This window comes from Oryx dammah, unplaced genomic scaffold (assembly GCF_014754425.2).
Source record: "Oryx dammah isolate SB20612 unplaced genomic scaffold, SCBI_Odam_1.1 HiC_scaffold_15, whole genome shotgun sequence".
Lineage (NCBI taxonomy): Eukaryota > Metazoa > Chordata > Mammalia > Artiodactyla > Bovidae > Oryx > Oryx dammah.
The window spans coordinates 44,709,836-44,725,870 of NW_024070199.1; the positions used below are offsets into that span (position 1 = coordinate 44,709,836).

The following is a 16,035-nucleotide window of genomic DNA, read 5'->3' on the forward strand; positions in this document are numbered from 1 at the left end:
TGGACCGGCCTCCAAGCCTCTGCACCACGGAGGTGCCTCCTTCGGATGGAGGAGCCGGGTTAGTGCTGGTGAGGGCTGGGCGGGCCCCCATGACCCGGGCTGTTGAGGAGCAGCCTCAGAGAGCTGGCTGACCCCAGAGACCCGGGGAAGAGCTGGGAGAGGGGCGCCCGTGAGGGACGGTGGCGGGGGGGGCTCCGCTCAGGGCTCAGCCTCCAGATTCCCCCTCTCACTCCCCACTGCTCCTGGAAGAGGGAGCCGGGGCTCAGCAGTGAGTGACAATCAGTGGGTTCTGACCCCCAATATAGCCCAGAGTTATGATCTTGATCACTGGCTATGCTGCCTCCCCCAACCCCTGAAATTTCACTTCACCACGCATCACACTGAGCCAAGAATTATACTGAGTCCTCTTGAAAAAAAAAATTGGAAAAACGAATGAGGAAAGTGCTCTCACTCTGCTTACCCAGCTGGGCCCTTTTAATAGTTTGCAGATCACCCTCCGTATGTTTGCACATTTTTACACAGTTACCATCCGGCTGCTCATACCCTTGTGTGTTCAGCTATTTTCCGCTTAATGTGTCATAAACATTGTCCCATGTTTTAAAAATATTTGTCACAACTGTCATTCAAAACTGCTTTATCCTATTACATCATGGAGCTCCCCCAGAATTCAGTAAACCACTTTCCCAATGTTATTTGGATCAGGGATTGCCAAACAGTTGCCCTCAGACCAAATCTGGGCCCCTGGCCCTTTCTTTGGGTACAGCCCACAAGCTAGGAATGACTTTCACATTTAGTAATGGTTGAAAAAACTCAGAAGGCTATTTTGTGACATATGAGACAGGTAGAAAATGCAAGCGTCAGTGTCTATTAACGAAGCTTATTTTATTTTTATGTATTTGTGCCTGGCTGCCCTGGGCCTTGGTTGCTGCGCAAGGCCTTTTCTGTAGGTGGGGCGAGCGGGGGCTTCTCACCGCAGCGGCTTCTCTTGTTGTGGAGCAGCAGGCTCTGGAGCTCGTGAGCTTCGGTAGTTGTGGTGCAACGGGCTTAGTTACCCCTTGGCATGTGGGATCTTCCCAGACTGGGGATTGAACCTGTGTCCTCTGCACTGGCAGGTGGATTCTTAGCCATTGGACCACCAGGGAAGTCTGAAATATTTTGCTATAATGATTCCATTCCACTTTCAGTTTTAGCATATGTAAATATGTTACCCAGTTTAAAATACTGAAGATCTGATTCTGATACAGCTAAGAGAGAAACACGGAAAATAGGACCCTAAGTCCGTGCAAAAATGTTATTGGCTGAAAAGGTTAGGAAGTGAAGCATCTGCCGTGATTCCGCTAATCAGTCTCACTTGGTTCAATGAACGCTTTGTCTGCCAGAAGCACTCTGTAGCATCGTACTTTAGTGGTCTTTCAGGCAGCAACAAGCTAAAGTATCCCTACAAGGAGTTGCTTTGTCCTGAAAAAAAAAAAAGCTCCAAGTCCACTGAGAGATATTAGTCCAAATTTGTTCTGTTTTAAAATGCTAAGTTTGTGGTCATTGGTTACATAAGCTACAGGAAATAAGCATGCCTAGTAAAGACTCCTCCAGCCTCTGCCCAGGGAGCTGGGGAGGGGGGCGTCCCTGACCTGTGTGTGTGTGTGTGTGTGTGTGTGTGTGAGAGTGTGCACGCCCTTAGTGGTGTCCGACTGTTCGCGACCCTGTGGACTGTAACCCGCCAAGCTCGTCTATCCGTGGGATTTTCCAGGCAGGAATACTGCAGTGGGCTGCCATGCCCTCCTCCAGGGGATCGTCCCGATCTGGGGATCAAACCTGCATCTCTTACGTCTCCTGCATCAGCAGGCGGGGTCTTTACCGCCAGCACAATCTGGGAAACCCAGCGCGTGTAGCTTCACCTTTTCTCCAGTTTTCAGAACGAGCTTCGCCTCTGCTCTGTCTTGTCTGGAGTCACTGCATGCAACCCCGAGGTTGGTTGGTTTTAGGATGGAGGATACTAAGCATTCATCCATTTGTCTGTTTACTGTTAACCTGCAATGTCGTGCCAGGCTCCAGATTTGCTGCAAAGTATGGTGGCTCAGACAGTAAAGAACCCACTTGCTGATGCAGGAGACCCAGGTTTGATCCCTGGGTTGGGAAGATCCCCTGGAGAAGGCCATAGCAACCCACTCCAGTATTCCTGCCTGGAGAATCCCATGGACAGAGGAGCCTGGCGGGCTGCTGTCCCTGGGGTCACAGAGAGTCTGGCACGACTGAGCGACTGAACTGCAACAACCGGTTGCCACATTTTGTTTCTGGGCCAAACGGCTCTGTGTTTAGTTTCCCTCTTCTGAGTCCTCCTGGCTCTCACCCAGTCAGACCGCAGGGAGCCAGGTCTGAAAGGGCAAATGTCGCCTTGGCAAAGGGAGCTGAGAGGCGCCTCTAGGGGCACGGGGGTTGGGCAGCAGAGTGGACAGGAGCGGACTGGAATGGAGCTGTCTGACCAGGCCGGAGGGAGTCATCCTGACGGCCCCCTGTCGTCCTGGCCTCCCCGGCCACCCTGGCTCTCCTGGTCATCCCCACCTGGGTCGCCTCATCCAGCCCCCGCTGGTCAGCCTCGCTGCCCTGTTCACTACCCTGGCCTGAGTGTGCCCTGGGCTCCGTGAGTCCGAAGCGGAGTTCCTGAGTCAAGGATGGGCACAGCCTTGCCCCGGGAAATGAGGCCTAGGTGATGTAAGAGCCACATCAGTCCCGGCCTTACCTGGGATGAAAGCTCCTCCTCTGAGATCCCATGAGTCCCCGTGCAGGCTGCCGTCTTTTACCTGACCCTTGGTGGACCCAGGGACAGGATGGAGGAGGCCTGGGGTGGCTCAGGCAGGGCTGGGCTTTGCCCACCCAGCTCTAACGCAGCTCGGGTCCCCTCCGCAGAAGGCCCTGGGATGACACTTGTCAGCGCTTGCTGATAGATGGAGGCCAGACCAGCACACAGCAGCCTGGTCGGGGGCGGCAGGGAGGTGGCTGTCTCCACTTTATAGATGAGAAGATAGTTCCGCCAGGACAGAAGGCCCCCAGGGAGGTGATAGCGGAGGAGCCGAGGCTCAAAGCCAGAGCCAGTCCTTTCCCCGCCCCCGATCACTGTGGTCCCTGAGGGCGGGGCCTTTCTGCCTTCTCATCCCACTTTGCCACTGACTCCTGTGTGGGAGGCAGGACTCAGGAACCACAAGCCCACTCACTGCAGTGGTGGGTTTAATTTTCAAAGTTACAACTCCATCCAATTCTGACTTGTTTACAAGTAATACATCTTAACAGATAAGGATATAGAAAGCTTGAAAGTCACAGAAAGAGAAGATGCACCATGCAAACAGCAAGCCAAGAAAGCTGATGGAGCTGTGATAGTATCAGACAACTAGACTATAAGGAAGTGACGCCACTCGGATTCAGGAGGGCAGCTTCATATTTTACCATCAAAGCTCCAATTCCCCAGGATAGAACACCCCTAAACTCGTACATTCCAAATAACACAGCCTCAAAATAGATAAAGCAAAGAAGCAGCTCATGCTCAAGCTTGCTTGTTCATTCTGGAAGTCAGATTTTGGTGATGGACGGCAGTCTTTGCCATCAGCCTTCGGCAAAGGTTGTAAAGAATCAGGCCTTCCTCTTCGGGAGTCTACCCTACAGAGGGGAGAAAAAAAAATATCACAGACGCATGAAACAGCTGAAGACCAGTGGTCGGCACCGGGTGAGGATGGTGTGGGTTATGTACTATGGACATCAACAGGCAGACACGCGCATCACTCACTTTGGTTCACTTGTGCCTACATGAACACCAACGCTCCCATCTGGGCATAGGGGAAGGCCCTCATGGGGTGTGTCATTTGAGGAGGGCCCTCTTGGAGATTCGGAGAAGGCAATGGCACCCCACTCCAGTACTCTTGCCTGGAAAATCCCATGGACGGAGGAGCCTGGTAGGCTGCAGTCCATGGGGTCATGAAGAGTCGGACATGACTAAAGTGACTTAGCAGCAGCAGCAGCTCTTCGAGATGAGTATGGACTGAAGCCACCTGGGTTACCACCCCACCCCACGATCATGGCTGCTGTTCCTGGGGCCCCCAGGCCTGCCTGCCCAGCGGGACATTCTGCAAACATGTCCTGGGCCCCTCTCTGTGCCGGGCATTGTCCTAGGTGTAGAGCACAGCTGTGACCCAAATGGACAGCCCCTCTTGGTGAGCCTGTAGCACACAGTGGTGAGCCCACAGGGCAAGTGGAGTGGGGTGGGAGGACCAGAGGGGTGTGTGTGCTGTATTATTTTATGTAAAGCGGTCAGGAACGGCCTCTCTGAAGAGGTGACACTTGAGTGGTGACCTGAAGGAAGTGAGGGAGAGAGCTCTGTATGCAGCTGGGGGAAGAGCATTTTGGGCAGAGAGAACAGCAGGTGCGAAGGCCCTGAGGCAGACTGGAGCTGGTGGATGAAGCCAGGATGCACCCGTGAGCACCCCGTGAGCACTGACGCTTGACCGAACAGCTGCTGTAAAATGCCTGTTTAAATGTTAAACACCGCCTACTAAATGCCTGCTGTATGCGTGGGCCATGCAGGGTGCCCGCTGCTGTGGAGTGTGGCTGAGCAGAAACCGCCTGCCCTGTGTCACTTGCTGAGCACGGACCCAGCGGGGTAGCAGTCCCACCCCAGGCCTATGTTTCTGGACTGTAGGCCTCTGGGTGAACAGGGAGGCGCAGAGACCCACGGCCCTGACGGATCACGTGGCTCCCAGGGCCCCGCCCCTCGCAGCCACCCCCGCACCCTGGCCGGGTCTAGGACCCTGGGAATCGGGGCGTGTCTCCCAGGTACGCTCCTCCGTCCACTCTGGACTGCCCGCCCCGGCGCTGGCTCCACGCACGCCTTCTCTTGCCCATGGCCCACGGCCCGGTCAGCGCCATCTGTGCTGCTCCTGTGGTGCGTGCGGGCTGCCCCCGCAGCCCGTCACCCACGCTGGCACTCAGCTGCTGTGTGTCCAGGGAAGATACAGAACCACCAGCACTCCCCTGGCAGTCTAGTGGCTAAGGCTGTGCACTCACCATGCAGGGGGCCCGGGTTTGATCCCTGGTCAGGGAGCTAGATCCTGCGTGCTGCAATTAAAAAACCCCGCATGCCGAAGTGAAGACGCACGCAGCGACAAAGATTCTGCAACTGAGACCCGGGGCAGCCAAGTAAATCAGTGCTAAACATAATACAGAACCATCTAGATACAATGGACCACTGGCCCTCACCCTGAGTCCCCTGACCACCCCCCCCACCATTGCCCCAGTTGCCCTGCCTCTCCTGGGACCTCTCTGATGATCCAACAACTGCAGGGCTGGCACCTGGCGATGGGGGTCACCCGGCGATGGGGGGCACCTGGCGATGGGGGGCACCCACCAAGGCTGTGGGTTAGCTAACAGCTCCGTGCTGTTCACCCGACTGCTGTCAAGAGTTTCTATGTCCCCGGGCCCAGGACCTCACTGCCCCGCATGCTGGCCCCCCCAGGACCTGGCGCACAGCAGCTGTTTGCCTCTGGAGTGACCGCTGGACACTGGGCTTGGGAAAGGGAGGGAGCCGGGCAGGGAGCTGCGGGGCAGGGAGCCGAGGGGCAGGGCTCACATGGCTGGCACATGGCGGCTCGGGGCAGGGCCCCAGAGGCTCTCAGACTCTCACCTCGTCACTGGGGTCAGCGGAGGGCGTCTCCCCCTCCTCCAGCTCAGGCTCCTCCTGCAGCACCCTGCTGAACGTGGCTCCCAGGGGCTCCCGCAGGCTCAAGCGGCCCCCACTGCCAACCAGGAAATAGATCATTGGTTTGGTGCTGCTGCTCACGGACAGAGAGAGGCAGGTGAAGTGGCCGAAGAGAGTCTTCGCGCGCTGGGGCAGGTCCAGCCAGTAGAGCAGGAACCCGGAGATGCCGAGGGGCAGGGCGCAGGCGAGGGACACAAAGACGCAGAGCAGGACGGCCATGTAGAGCCGAGTGAGCGGCCGCTGCCACGGGCGCGAGCTCCTCTGCACCTGGATGCAGAGGGCCATCCCAGACAGGGCCATGATGGGCGTGAAGCTGACCAGGGTGAAGAAGTGCAAGACGGTCTCCGCCTTGGATCCCGGCCACGAGTGGGGATGCTTGGCCTCGTCATGGAAGTACCAGGCCGGCACGATCAGCAAGACGGCCAGCAGCCAGAGTGCGGCGCACACCGCGGCTGACAGGCGCCTATGCCAGCGGCCCCGGTACCAGGTGGGGAAGAGGCCGGGGAGGCAGGACTGGGCACTGGCGGCTGTCAGCAGGCTCAGGCTCGCCGTGTAGGCCAGGTACCCGGCGCTCCTCACCGCCCGGGGGCCCAGGTGGTGCACGCGGGCCCTCCAGGAGCTGGCGCTCAGGACGATCAGCGTGCCCGAGCAGAGGAGGAAGAGGAGGTCGGCCACAGCCAGGTGGAGCAGGTAGATGCCCAGCGGGCCCCTCCGCCGCCGGGAGCCCAGCAGCCAGACCACCAGGCCATTGCCCACGATGCCGCCCATGCAGGTAAACATGACCAGCGCGTCCAGCACCTCCCGCACCGTGTCGGGGGGTGCCAGGGTGGGGCCCGGACCGCTGCTCCTGGAGCCGCTGCTGTTGAGAGTGTTCTCCATCCCTGCCAACAGTGGGGAGAGAGCTGAGGGCCACAGAGCTGGGGCCCCTGCGGCTCAGGTACCCCCACCCCCAGGGAGTCCTCTGGTTATACCAGCTGCCATTCTTTGGAGTTGTCGCTGGCCACACCAGGCCACCTTCCCTCATTCCTAATTCAGGTTAAGTGCTCCCGGCTCTGGGGCAGGCCAGGGTCCGTTTCTGTTGCTGGATGTGATGGTGGCCAAGCTCGGGGCAAGGCTCTGAGCCCCCAGGCTTGGCCGTCGGCGCCCGGTGCAGGCCTGGCCTCCACCCTACTGGGGGTGGGTCCCTCGGAGCCTCTGAGTGGCCAGCTCCCGGGCCTGCAGCAGTCAGCGTGGGTGGGCAGAGTGGCTGCCGATGGGCAGAGTGCCACGCATGGTTGGTCACTGCGAGGTGCCCCCTGGGAGAGGTGGTGGGCACCGCCCCTCCCTGGGATCAGGGATCGCTGGGCCTGGCACCTCTCACGCCATCGTGGTGGGGGGCCAAGTGGGACACAGAGCACACGTGTTGAGCCCCCGACCCCTGACCTTCCCAGGTGCCAGAGTGGGCCCTGGGGTCAGCATGGCCCCTCTGCAGTTACTGTGGGGCTTGCCTCCCGCCAGACGCTAGAGCTCGTCGCTATGAGCACCGCGCGTGGCCCGGGGAGGGCGCGACCTGCACATCACCGCCCTGTGACTGCTGGCCCGGGCACCCCCGCCCTAACGTTTGTCCACACTCTGATGAGCCCGCGTGTCCCCCCACCCGGGGCTGCTTTCACTCCTTTTGTCCACCGACTGCCTGGTCTGACCCCCTCGCCCTCCCCCCGGGGGCATACGGGGCTCAGAGACCCAGGGTGGCAAAGCTCAGCGTGCTCTGGGCCCGGCCGGGACCTGGGGCGGACCCCACAGCCTGGGACTGGAGGCACCACGTGCCCTTGCTCTTGTGGGCTGCAGCACCCGCCAGGGTCACGGTCCTCACGCCCACTCACAGGGCTCAGCTGCCTCCTCGGACCCAGATGTGGGGGCAGGGTCCCCCGGGAACCCGGGAACACATCAAGGCTCTGGGTGCGGAATAAGGGAATTGGTCCCCGGGGCAGCTGCTACTTTCTTTCACAAACGTTGCTTCTTTCTGAACTAATGGTGTAATGGATGGTATCGCTTCTAACCAATACTCATGCCTGCTCAGTCGCTCAGTCGTGTCCGGCGCTTTGCGACCCCATGGAGTGTAGCCCACCAGGCTCCTCTGTCCGTGGGGATTCTCCAGGCAAGACTGCTGGAGTGAGTGGCCATGCCCTCCTCCGGGAGATCTTCCCGACCCAGGGATGGAACCCGCCTCTCTTAGCGTCTCCCGCACTGGCAGACGGGTTCTTTACTTCCAGCACCACCTGGGTGATATTCATATTACTGATCATATTCTTTATTCTCGAACTGATCACTGAGGCCTCCTCAGTGCCCAGCCTGGGTGAGGGTGGGGGATGGGGCCTGAACAAGGCCCTTTCCCAGTCCCGAGGGACCCACACCCCCTCCTACCGCCCCCCGAGTCAGGGCCGAGAGGTGCTGCTCGAGGCTGACGGGGCTGCTGGGGGGCGGGGAGCGGCAGCCGTGGCCCCAGGCCGTGTGCCCTTAACCTCTCCTTATAAGGGACCCTGAGGCCGCCACCTGATCGTCCTGGTGCAGATGTGCGTGGAGGACAGCGTGGGGTCTGACCGCTGAAGGCTTCAGGGGGGTCAGGGACCGCTGGATGCCGCATCCCACCGGGAGAGTCCTCATGCCCCTGTGCTGCCTCAGGGCGCCCTCCTCCCCTGCTGGGCCCCCCGCCTTTGGCTCAGACACCAGCTCATGTACCCCCGACTGTCCAGCACCCAGCCTGGAGTCGTGACCCTCCTCCAGCCCCCTGGAGACCCCTCCCCGTCTGCTGAGAGGGCCACGCAGGTCCTTTGGGCCATGGTTATCGGGTGGGGCACGGATCAGGGGACAGGGGGGGCTGGCCAGCCTCAGCCCCCTGACAGCAATTCTCGGCCTGGACGCCCACCCGTGGATCGCAGAGCCGGGCACCTGGCAGATGGGGGTCTCGCACAGTCGTCTGTCCGACGAGAGGAGGCGTCCGGGCCATGAGAGTCCCTCCCATCCCCGGCATGCTCAGTGAGGACTGTCTGTGTTCGCTTCGAGCTGGGGGCACTTGCTGGGGGCTGGACAGATGACACCCAGGCACCCAGGGCGGGCTGTTCCCACGTGGGGCTCATGGCACCGCCGGCCCTGGGGGTGGGAGGAACTCAGCAGATCTAAGGGCCACTTTCCCACCCGTCTTTCCCACGAAAGAGTACATTTAGGACCGTCCAGGCCTCGGGTCTGCCTGAACCCCAGCCCCAGAAGGAGCGGCCTTGCTCTGGGTGCGCTTGCCGTGCAGGGTAAGGTCTGACCTCGGGCTTGAGGCAGCGGCCTCTCACCTGGCTCGCCCGTGCTGTCCGCGCCTGGAGGAGGACCCAGCTCCTGGAGGCCTGGGCGGCTCCCTGGGGCCCGGCCCTTCGGCTTCTCTGGCCACAGGTCCGGCTGCAGGCTCGCGGAGTCCGATGGGCCAGTCCGGGATCCACCCCAGGCTCTGCCTCCTCTGAGGAGGAGAGACGCCCAATCCGTCTACGGGAAGCAGGGCCCTTGGGGGACCAGCTGCATTAGGCCTCTCCCTGCAGGAGCCCAAGGCTGCGGGCTAATGGGCTGCCCAGGAGGCCCCACGGGAGGGTGGGGGCACAGAGGAGCACCGATAGCCATCCCCTCACCCTGCCTGGCCTCCGCAGGGAAGGTTCGGGGCACTGGCTTTGGGAGGGTCTCCAGCTGGGAGGTCCGGGGTCCACTGAGAGGCTGGTGCCTCCGGGAGCCAGGAGACCACGAGGTTCGCCCTGCAGGGTCGGGGCTGGCGGAGCACCTGCATGGAAACTTCTGGATCTCTGAAGCTCCTCCCTGTAGGAGGCAGAAAGACAGACCCTGGATAGGGAACCCCCAAGAAGGTTTAAGGCCCGGTTCAACCCCGGCTGTCACGTGACTCTGGGAGACTTCTGTCCCCTCGGCCGGTTCCTCTATGTGTAACAGGAAGTTTCCACAGAGGCTTCAAGGGAAAGTGTGGCAGCGATGCGGGGCGGGGGGAGGTGGCAGGTTTGCTGGGGGGAGGGGGACAAAAGGATTACTTTGGGGCAAACCTCTGATGGGCAGCAACGCCAGCCCTAGCCAGGGGCCCTGCCTCTCACCGGGGATGCACAGAGGCCCGCCCTGCTCCAGAAGGGGGTCCTGTGTGTTGGGATGGGGGTGCCTGTCAGCATGGCACGTGGGAGCCCCAGACACAGGCTCCTCCAGGGTGAGGGAGCCAGCCCCACCCCCAGCTCGACATGCACCCTAGGGTGTACCTTGGCGAGCTGCTAACTCTCTGTGACGAAGTTCCCTCGTGGTGGCACGTTTCCACCTCATAGGACAGTTGGTGCCTGCGCGTTGCTGCTAATGCAGTGTCTTCCACGCAGGTGGACCACTCGCCATGGTTCCCAGTTGTTCAGTCGCTCAGTCTTGTCTGATTCTGCGACCTCGTGGACTGCAGCACGCCAGGCTCCCCTGTCCTTCACTGTCTCCCAGAATTTGCTCAAATTCATGTCCATTGAGTCAGTGATGCCATCTAACCATCTCATCCTCTGCTGCCCCCTTCTCATTTTGCCTTCAATCTTTCCCAGCATCAGGATCTTTTCCAAGGAGTCAGTTCTTCGCATCAGGGGGCCAAAGTATTGGAGTTTCAGCTTCAGCATCAGTCCTTCCAATGAATATTCAGGACTAATTTCTTTTAGGATTGACTGGTTTGATCGCCTTGCAGTCCAAGGGACTCTCAAGAGTCTTTTCCAACATTACACTTCAAAAGCATCAGTTCTTCAGCACTCAGCCTTCTTTATGGTCCACCTCTCACATCAGTACATGACTACTGGAAAAAACACAGCTTTGGCGATATGGACCTTTGTCAGCAAAGTGACATCTCTGCATTTTAATACACCGTCTAGGTTTGTCATAGCTTTCCTTCCAAGGAGCAGGCAGCAGCCTTTGAAAGACAGATGAGCGTTCTGCAGGGAAGGGGTCAGCTGTGAACCCTCATCGGGCCCAGAGAGGGTGAATCCATCCATGATGGTGCCCATCCAGTCAGAACTTTCCAGAAGCCCCTTCCTCCCACTGCTCTGAAGTGAGAATTACCGCTAAGGAGGAGGCAGGAGGAGGAGAGGCCTGAGGGGAGACGCCCACCAAGTCTCTCAGCAGACTCGCCGTCTCGTTTCTGAAACCAGACTTTGTTGTCTGTCCAGGGAAGTTGGGGCCTGACCAAGTTTTCCTCCAAAGCTGGGGAAGAACTGACCCCTCTAAGTAAACGTTGAAGAGTCAGAGGAGAAACAAGAAGGAGGTCTTTCCGATCACGCCCCTTGGATTCCGCTTGTCACCAATCAGATGGGGCCAAGATCCCCCTGGGGACACCCTTAACCTTGACAGCTGCATGGACAGGAGAGAGGAATTTGACCTCATATGACTTGCAATAAGGGTGTTGAAAAATCTTCCTCTTAGGATGTGGAAGTCCTGAATGGAAGGAACCAAGCCTTCTCTAGGTGATGAGGTATTCCTTGGGAATTCCCTGGCAGTCTAGTGGTTAGGACTCTGAGCTTTCACTGCCGAGGGCCCAGGTTTGATCCCAGGTCGGGGAACTAAGATCCTAAGCCTCATATCGTTCAAAAAAAAAAAAAAATCCCTTCAATGTGAATCAATATTCGATATTGATCATATCACATATTGAATATCAATATGTTCAATGTTCACTCATTCATTCATCAACATGCATTTAGGAGGCGCCAGCTGGGCTCCAGGGACCGAGCCGGGGGTTGGAAATCCAGCCTTGAAGAAGCTCCAGGCAACAGATGAGCAAAGACACAAGAAGATGCTGAGTGCCGTAGGTGGTACAGCGGAGCTCAGGGCGCTACTGCTCTAGAGTGAACTGCGGGAAGCCCTCGCCTGCACGGGGGTCTGTGCTGAGATCTTAATGGTGCGAGCAAGCCAATTATACCAAGCTCAGGGCGGGAAGTCAATTCCATGCCAAGAAAACGGCAGATGAAAAGCTCTGGGTCAGAAGAGCTCTGGGTGTTTGAGCAGCAGGATGATGCAAGAAGGGAGGGGAAGACAGGTGTGATAAAGGCCCGGGATGGGTCAGGCAGCTCTCAGTGCGGCATGAGCCGAGTTGCTTTCTGGGTAAGGGGGCGGGGCCTCGCTCCAGAGACCCCACCCCACCCCCAGCAGCAGGGTGGGCTTCCTGGGCACCTGTTCACATGGGCTTGTTTTTGTAAAAAATTGAGCTCTCATCCACATGCCATAAAGGTCACCCCTGAAAGCATGACAGTTGAGTGTTTTTCAGTCAATTCACAGAGTTGTGCAACCACACCATCTGATTTCAGAATATTTCATCACCGCCCCCCAAAAAACTCTACCAGATAACAACACCCCGCCCCGCCCGCTTTGTCCTAGGGGAGGTGCCTGTACTGGACATTTCGCACACACAGAATCATACGATTCGTGGCCTTCTGTGTCTGGCCTTGGCACTGAAAATGCTGTCTTCAAGGGCCACCCACCTTGTAGCCTGTGTCGAAGGGTCATTCCCCCTTTTTGGGGGGCCCTGGGTCTTCCCTGCTCCGTGGGCTTTTCTCTAGCTGTGGCGAGCAGGGGCTGCTCTCCAGCTGTGGCGAGCAGGGGCTTTTCTCTAGCTGTGGCGAGCAGGGGCTTTTCTCTAGCTGTGGCGAGCAGGGGCTGCTCTCTAGCTGTGGCGAGCAGGGGCTGCTCTCTAGCTGTGGTGAGCAGGGGCTGCTCTCCAGCTGTGGCGAGCAGGGTCTTTTCTCTAGCTGTGGTGAGCAGGGGCTGCTCTCCAGCTGTGGCTCCCGGGTTCTAGAGCACAGGTTCAATAGTTGTGGCGCTCTGGCTTAGTTGCTCTGTGGTTGAGGGATCTTCAGAGATCAGGGGTCAAACCCGTGTCTCCCGCACTGGCAGGTGGATTCTTTACCACTGAGCCACCAGAGAAGCCCCGGAGTTCCATTCCTTCTTCGTGGCTGAGTAATATTCCAGAGTGTGGATGGACCACAGTTTATCCACAGTCTACTGATGGACACTGGTTACAATGAATACGTGTTGTGGATTTATGAATGACGCAAATGTAGTGTGGCTCTTAGGAAGCTTGCTGCTGTGAGCATCCATGCATGAGTTTTGTGGACGTGTTTTCAGTTCTCTCCATTGGAAGGTGAAGCTCGAGCTGAATTTGACTCATCCTCCTTCCCCCGTTTTATCTCCCCTCTGCTGTCATTGGAATCCACGGAGAACCTTCGCTTGCCTCACTCTGAGGAGTGGGAAGGGTGGTTCCCTTATGAATAAGGGAATGGTGCCTGCTCCCCGCACTTGGAGACCTCCCGGGGCATGGGCTTCCTAACTCAGGGCGATGCAGTCTGCTTGCCTCCAGGGCACCATAATGGGGGACAGGCAGACTCAGAGGCCAAGGGGAGTGGGCTGAGGGACAATGCCTGGTTTTACCCTGAAGCTCTCCCTGGAAGCCCAAGTTCTCAGTGCACAGGAGCCATCCTCCCTGGGAGTGTCCAGAGGAGATGGCTGTGCCCCCCTCAGAGGGCACCTGATGGGCTGTGGGTGCTGCCCAGCTCTCAGGTGGCTCCTGGGCTGGGGCTGGTACTGCCCCTCAGCCACACGCTCTCATCTCTGCCTATCCTTCCACCCTCCAGACCTTGGATGCTCACTTTCGTCCATCAGGCCACTGCCTGGACCTCCAACTATTATTCTGTTTCTTTTCTCATGTTACATGTTTATGATGGAATTTTAAAGCCATAGAGAGATGAGTGTAGCAAGCCCTCAAGTTCCCGTCTCCCAGGTTCAACAGTTGTCACTGTTCTGCTGTTCTTGTATAATCAGTCCCAGTACACCCCTTTTTGTTTTTTTTTCTGGAATGTTTTAAAGTAAATCCCAGGTATTGTATCATTTCACTCCTGAATACGAAGACGCTTAGATGCACCTCTCAGTGCAGCGTCACAGCCAACAGAACGAATGCCAGTTCCTTCCCAGCATCCAACCCCCTGCTTCTCTGCCTGGTCACGCTGCCCTCGAGGGTGGAGCTGGGACCCCAGCAAGGCCCAGCCTCCCCTTCGCCTGCCGGCTGCTCTCACTCTGCTCTTCTCTGAGTGGCTTCCACAGCCTCTGAGCATCCTGGATCCATTATTTCATTAGGAGCTGCAAATGGATGGTGTCTTAATCTGGCCATTCTGCAGCTCTGCTTCCCAGTAAACAAGAACTCCCTGCATCGCCTAAAATGTGGTCCTTACACTCTGTTGGCAGAAAGTGAAGAGGAACTAAAAAGCCTCTTGATGAGGGTGAAAGAGGAGAGTGAAAAAGCTGGCTTGAAACTCACCATTCAAAACACTAAGATCATGGCATCCAGTCCCATCACTTTCTGACAAATAGATGGAGAAAAAGTGGAAACAGTGACAGATTTCCTTTTCTTGGAAAGAAAATCACTGCAGACAGTGACTGCAGCCATGAAACTTAAAAGATGCTTCCTCCTTGGAAGGAAAGCTATGACAAACCTAGACAGTATATTAAAAAGCAGAGATATTGCTTTGATCACACCAGTTAATCCTAAAGGAAATCAACCCTAAATATTCACTGGAAGGACTGAAGCTGAAGCGGATGCTCCAATACTTTGGCCACCTGAGGGGAAGAGCTGACTCATTGGAAAAGACCCTGATGCTGGGAAAGATTGAAGGCAGGAGGAGAAGGGGCCGACAGAGGATGAGATGGTTGGATGGCATCACTGACTCAATGGACGTGAATCTGAGCAACATCTGGGAGATAGTGGAGGACGGAGGAACCTGGTGTGTTGCAGTTCATGGGGTCACAAAGAGTTGGACACAACTTAGCAACTGAACAACAAGAACAACAGAAAAGCTGGTTTAAATGCTCACTCTTTCCATTCCCTCATCAGTTTTCAGATACATGAGTCGTCATACCAACCTCCAGATGTGACGAGGGAAGCATATGGCTGGGTTTTCGTAAGAGACTCAGGAATTCACCCGTTTCTGATGTGCTCCATCTGATCCTTCGACTGGCCAGTGGGAACCTCCCCAGATATTCCTAACATCTCATGTATGGCATAAACTTTTGGGGTTGAATCTTGGGGACTTACATTTTTTTTTTTAATCCAAAAGATCCCTACCTTGTGAATTAAAAGCTTGAGTAACACCTTTGCTACAAGAGCCGACTTCACAGTGGAATTACGGTCCTTGCTTTGGACAGAGCTCCAGGCTGGGGCCCCCAGGGGCACTGAGATGAGCAGGGAGACATTTCAAACCATCAGTTGTCACAAGGCCTGTCATCTTCTTGGGCCTCACGGTGACAAGTAATGATCCCTCTGTGGGCCGGGGTGTTGGACCCTCTTGGAGCTGAAGTCCTGAGGCTGATCCTGATGTTGGTCATCACAGGTGAGGGAGGGCCTGCAGGGGGCTGCAGAAGGACGGGATGGGCCAGCAAGCCTGGAGGGTGGGAGGAGCCCTACTGGGTGGGTGCCCAGAGCCCCCACAAACTGCCGTGCCACATGGCCCTGAACTAACTGAGAGAGGGCAGAGAATGACGGGGACCTTGGGGACGTGGGCACCCAGCCTTGTTTCTTACTCCCATGGGAAGCCCGGGAAGCCCCTCCCGCCTCAGTTTCCTCATCTGTAACACCGGCAATACAACTTCCCACTCTGGGGGCCGAGGATTCTGCTGCTACGCAAGCTCGAGGCCGGAGCCCAGCCACAGCCCAGGTGGCCTTGGCCGTCAGGGACAACAAGCACCTGTTGATGATCCAGAAGAAGTTGTAACTAGAGTCTTTGCGGATGTAGCCAAATGAAGATGAGATCACCCGAATCCCACATGCGTGGCGTCTCGTTGTCACTCATGCCGGGGGCCCAGAGTGACAGGGGCCTGGCTGTGACTCATGCTGGGGAACTTGGCGTGCCAGAAGAAGGCTCTGGCCATCATCATTGGGAGCCTCCTGCAATTGGGGCAAGTGTTTCCTGTGCCCAGATGTGGCTGTGGGAGGGGAGGCGGCCAGCGTGCAGTCACCTTGGTTCCATCCAGCCGGGCTGCTCGGCAGAGGGAGGCTGGAGGCTAGGGAGGGGTCTCGGACATAGCGTCGTCCACTCAGGAAGGTCTCGGGGACACAGAGTCTGTGTTCATTGTCTCCAGGCCTGTTGGGAAGGGAGAAGGGCCAGCCTTGGAGTTCAAAGACCGAGTCTGGGCCGAGCCAGACACGACGGGCTGCTGCGATAAGCATCGCCAGGCCCAGGCAGCTTCAGGCTCCCCCGGGGTCCTGCTCGGTGTCACAACAGCCTCAG

At 57.5% G+C, this 16,035-nt stretch overlaps 1 protein-coding gene across 1 annotated transcript; it reads right to left on the reverse strand.

The window, feature by feature from the left end:
* Nucleotides 1–3,412: 3,412 nt before the first annotated feature.
* Nucleotides 3,413–6,662, reverse strand: LOC120874139 (mas-related G-protein coupled receptor member D-like). The gene is made up of 2 exons (XM_040255267.1): nt 5,666–6,662; nt 3,413–3,648 (listed from the first exon to the last, which is right to left on the reverse strand). The coding sequence occupies exons 1-2, from the start codon at nt 6,617–6,619 to the stop codon at nt 3,622–3,624; spliced, it is 981 nt and encodes a 326-aa protein (XP_040111201.1). The 5' UTR covers nt 6,620–6,662; the 3' UTR covers nt 3,413–3,621.
* Nucleotides 6,663–16,035: the final 9,373 nt, after the last annotated feature.

Excerpts from the sequence above, each read along its gene's own strand:
- LOC120874139 (XM_040255267.1), bottom strand. The coding sequence starts at position 6,619 with ATGGAGAACACTCTCAACAGCAGCGGCTCCAGGAGCAGCGGTCCGGGC. Across the intron at positions 3,649-5,665 it reads CCGCTGACCCCAGTGACGAG|GGTAGACTCCCGAAGAGGAA; the intron begins GTGAGAGTCTGA and ends TCCCCTCTGTAG.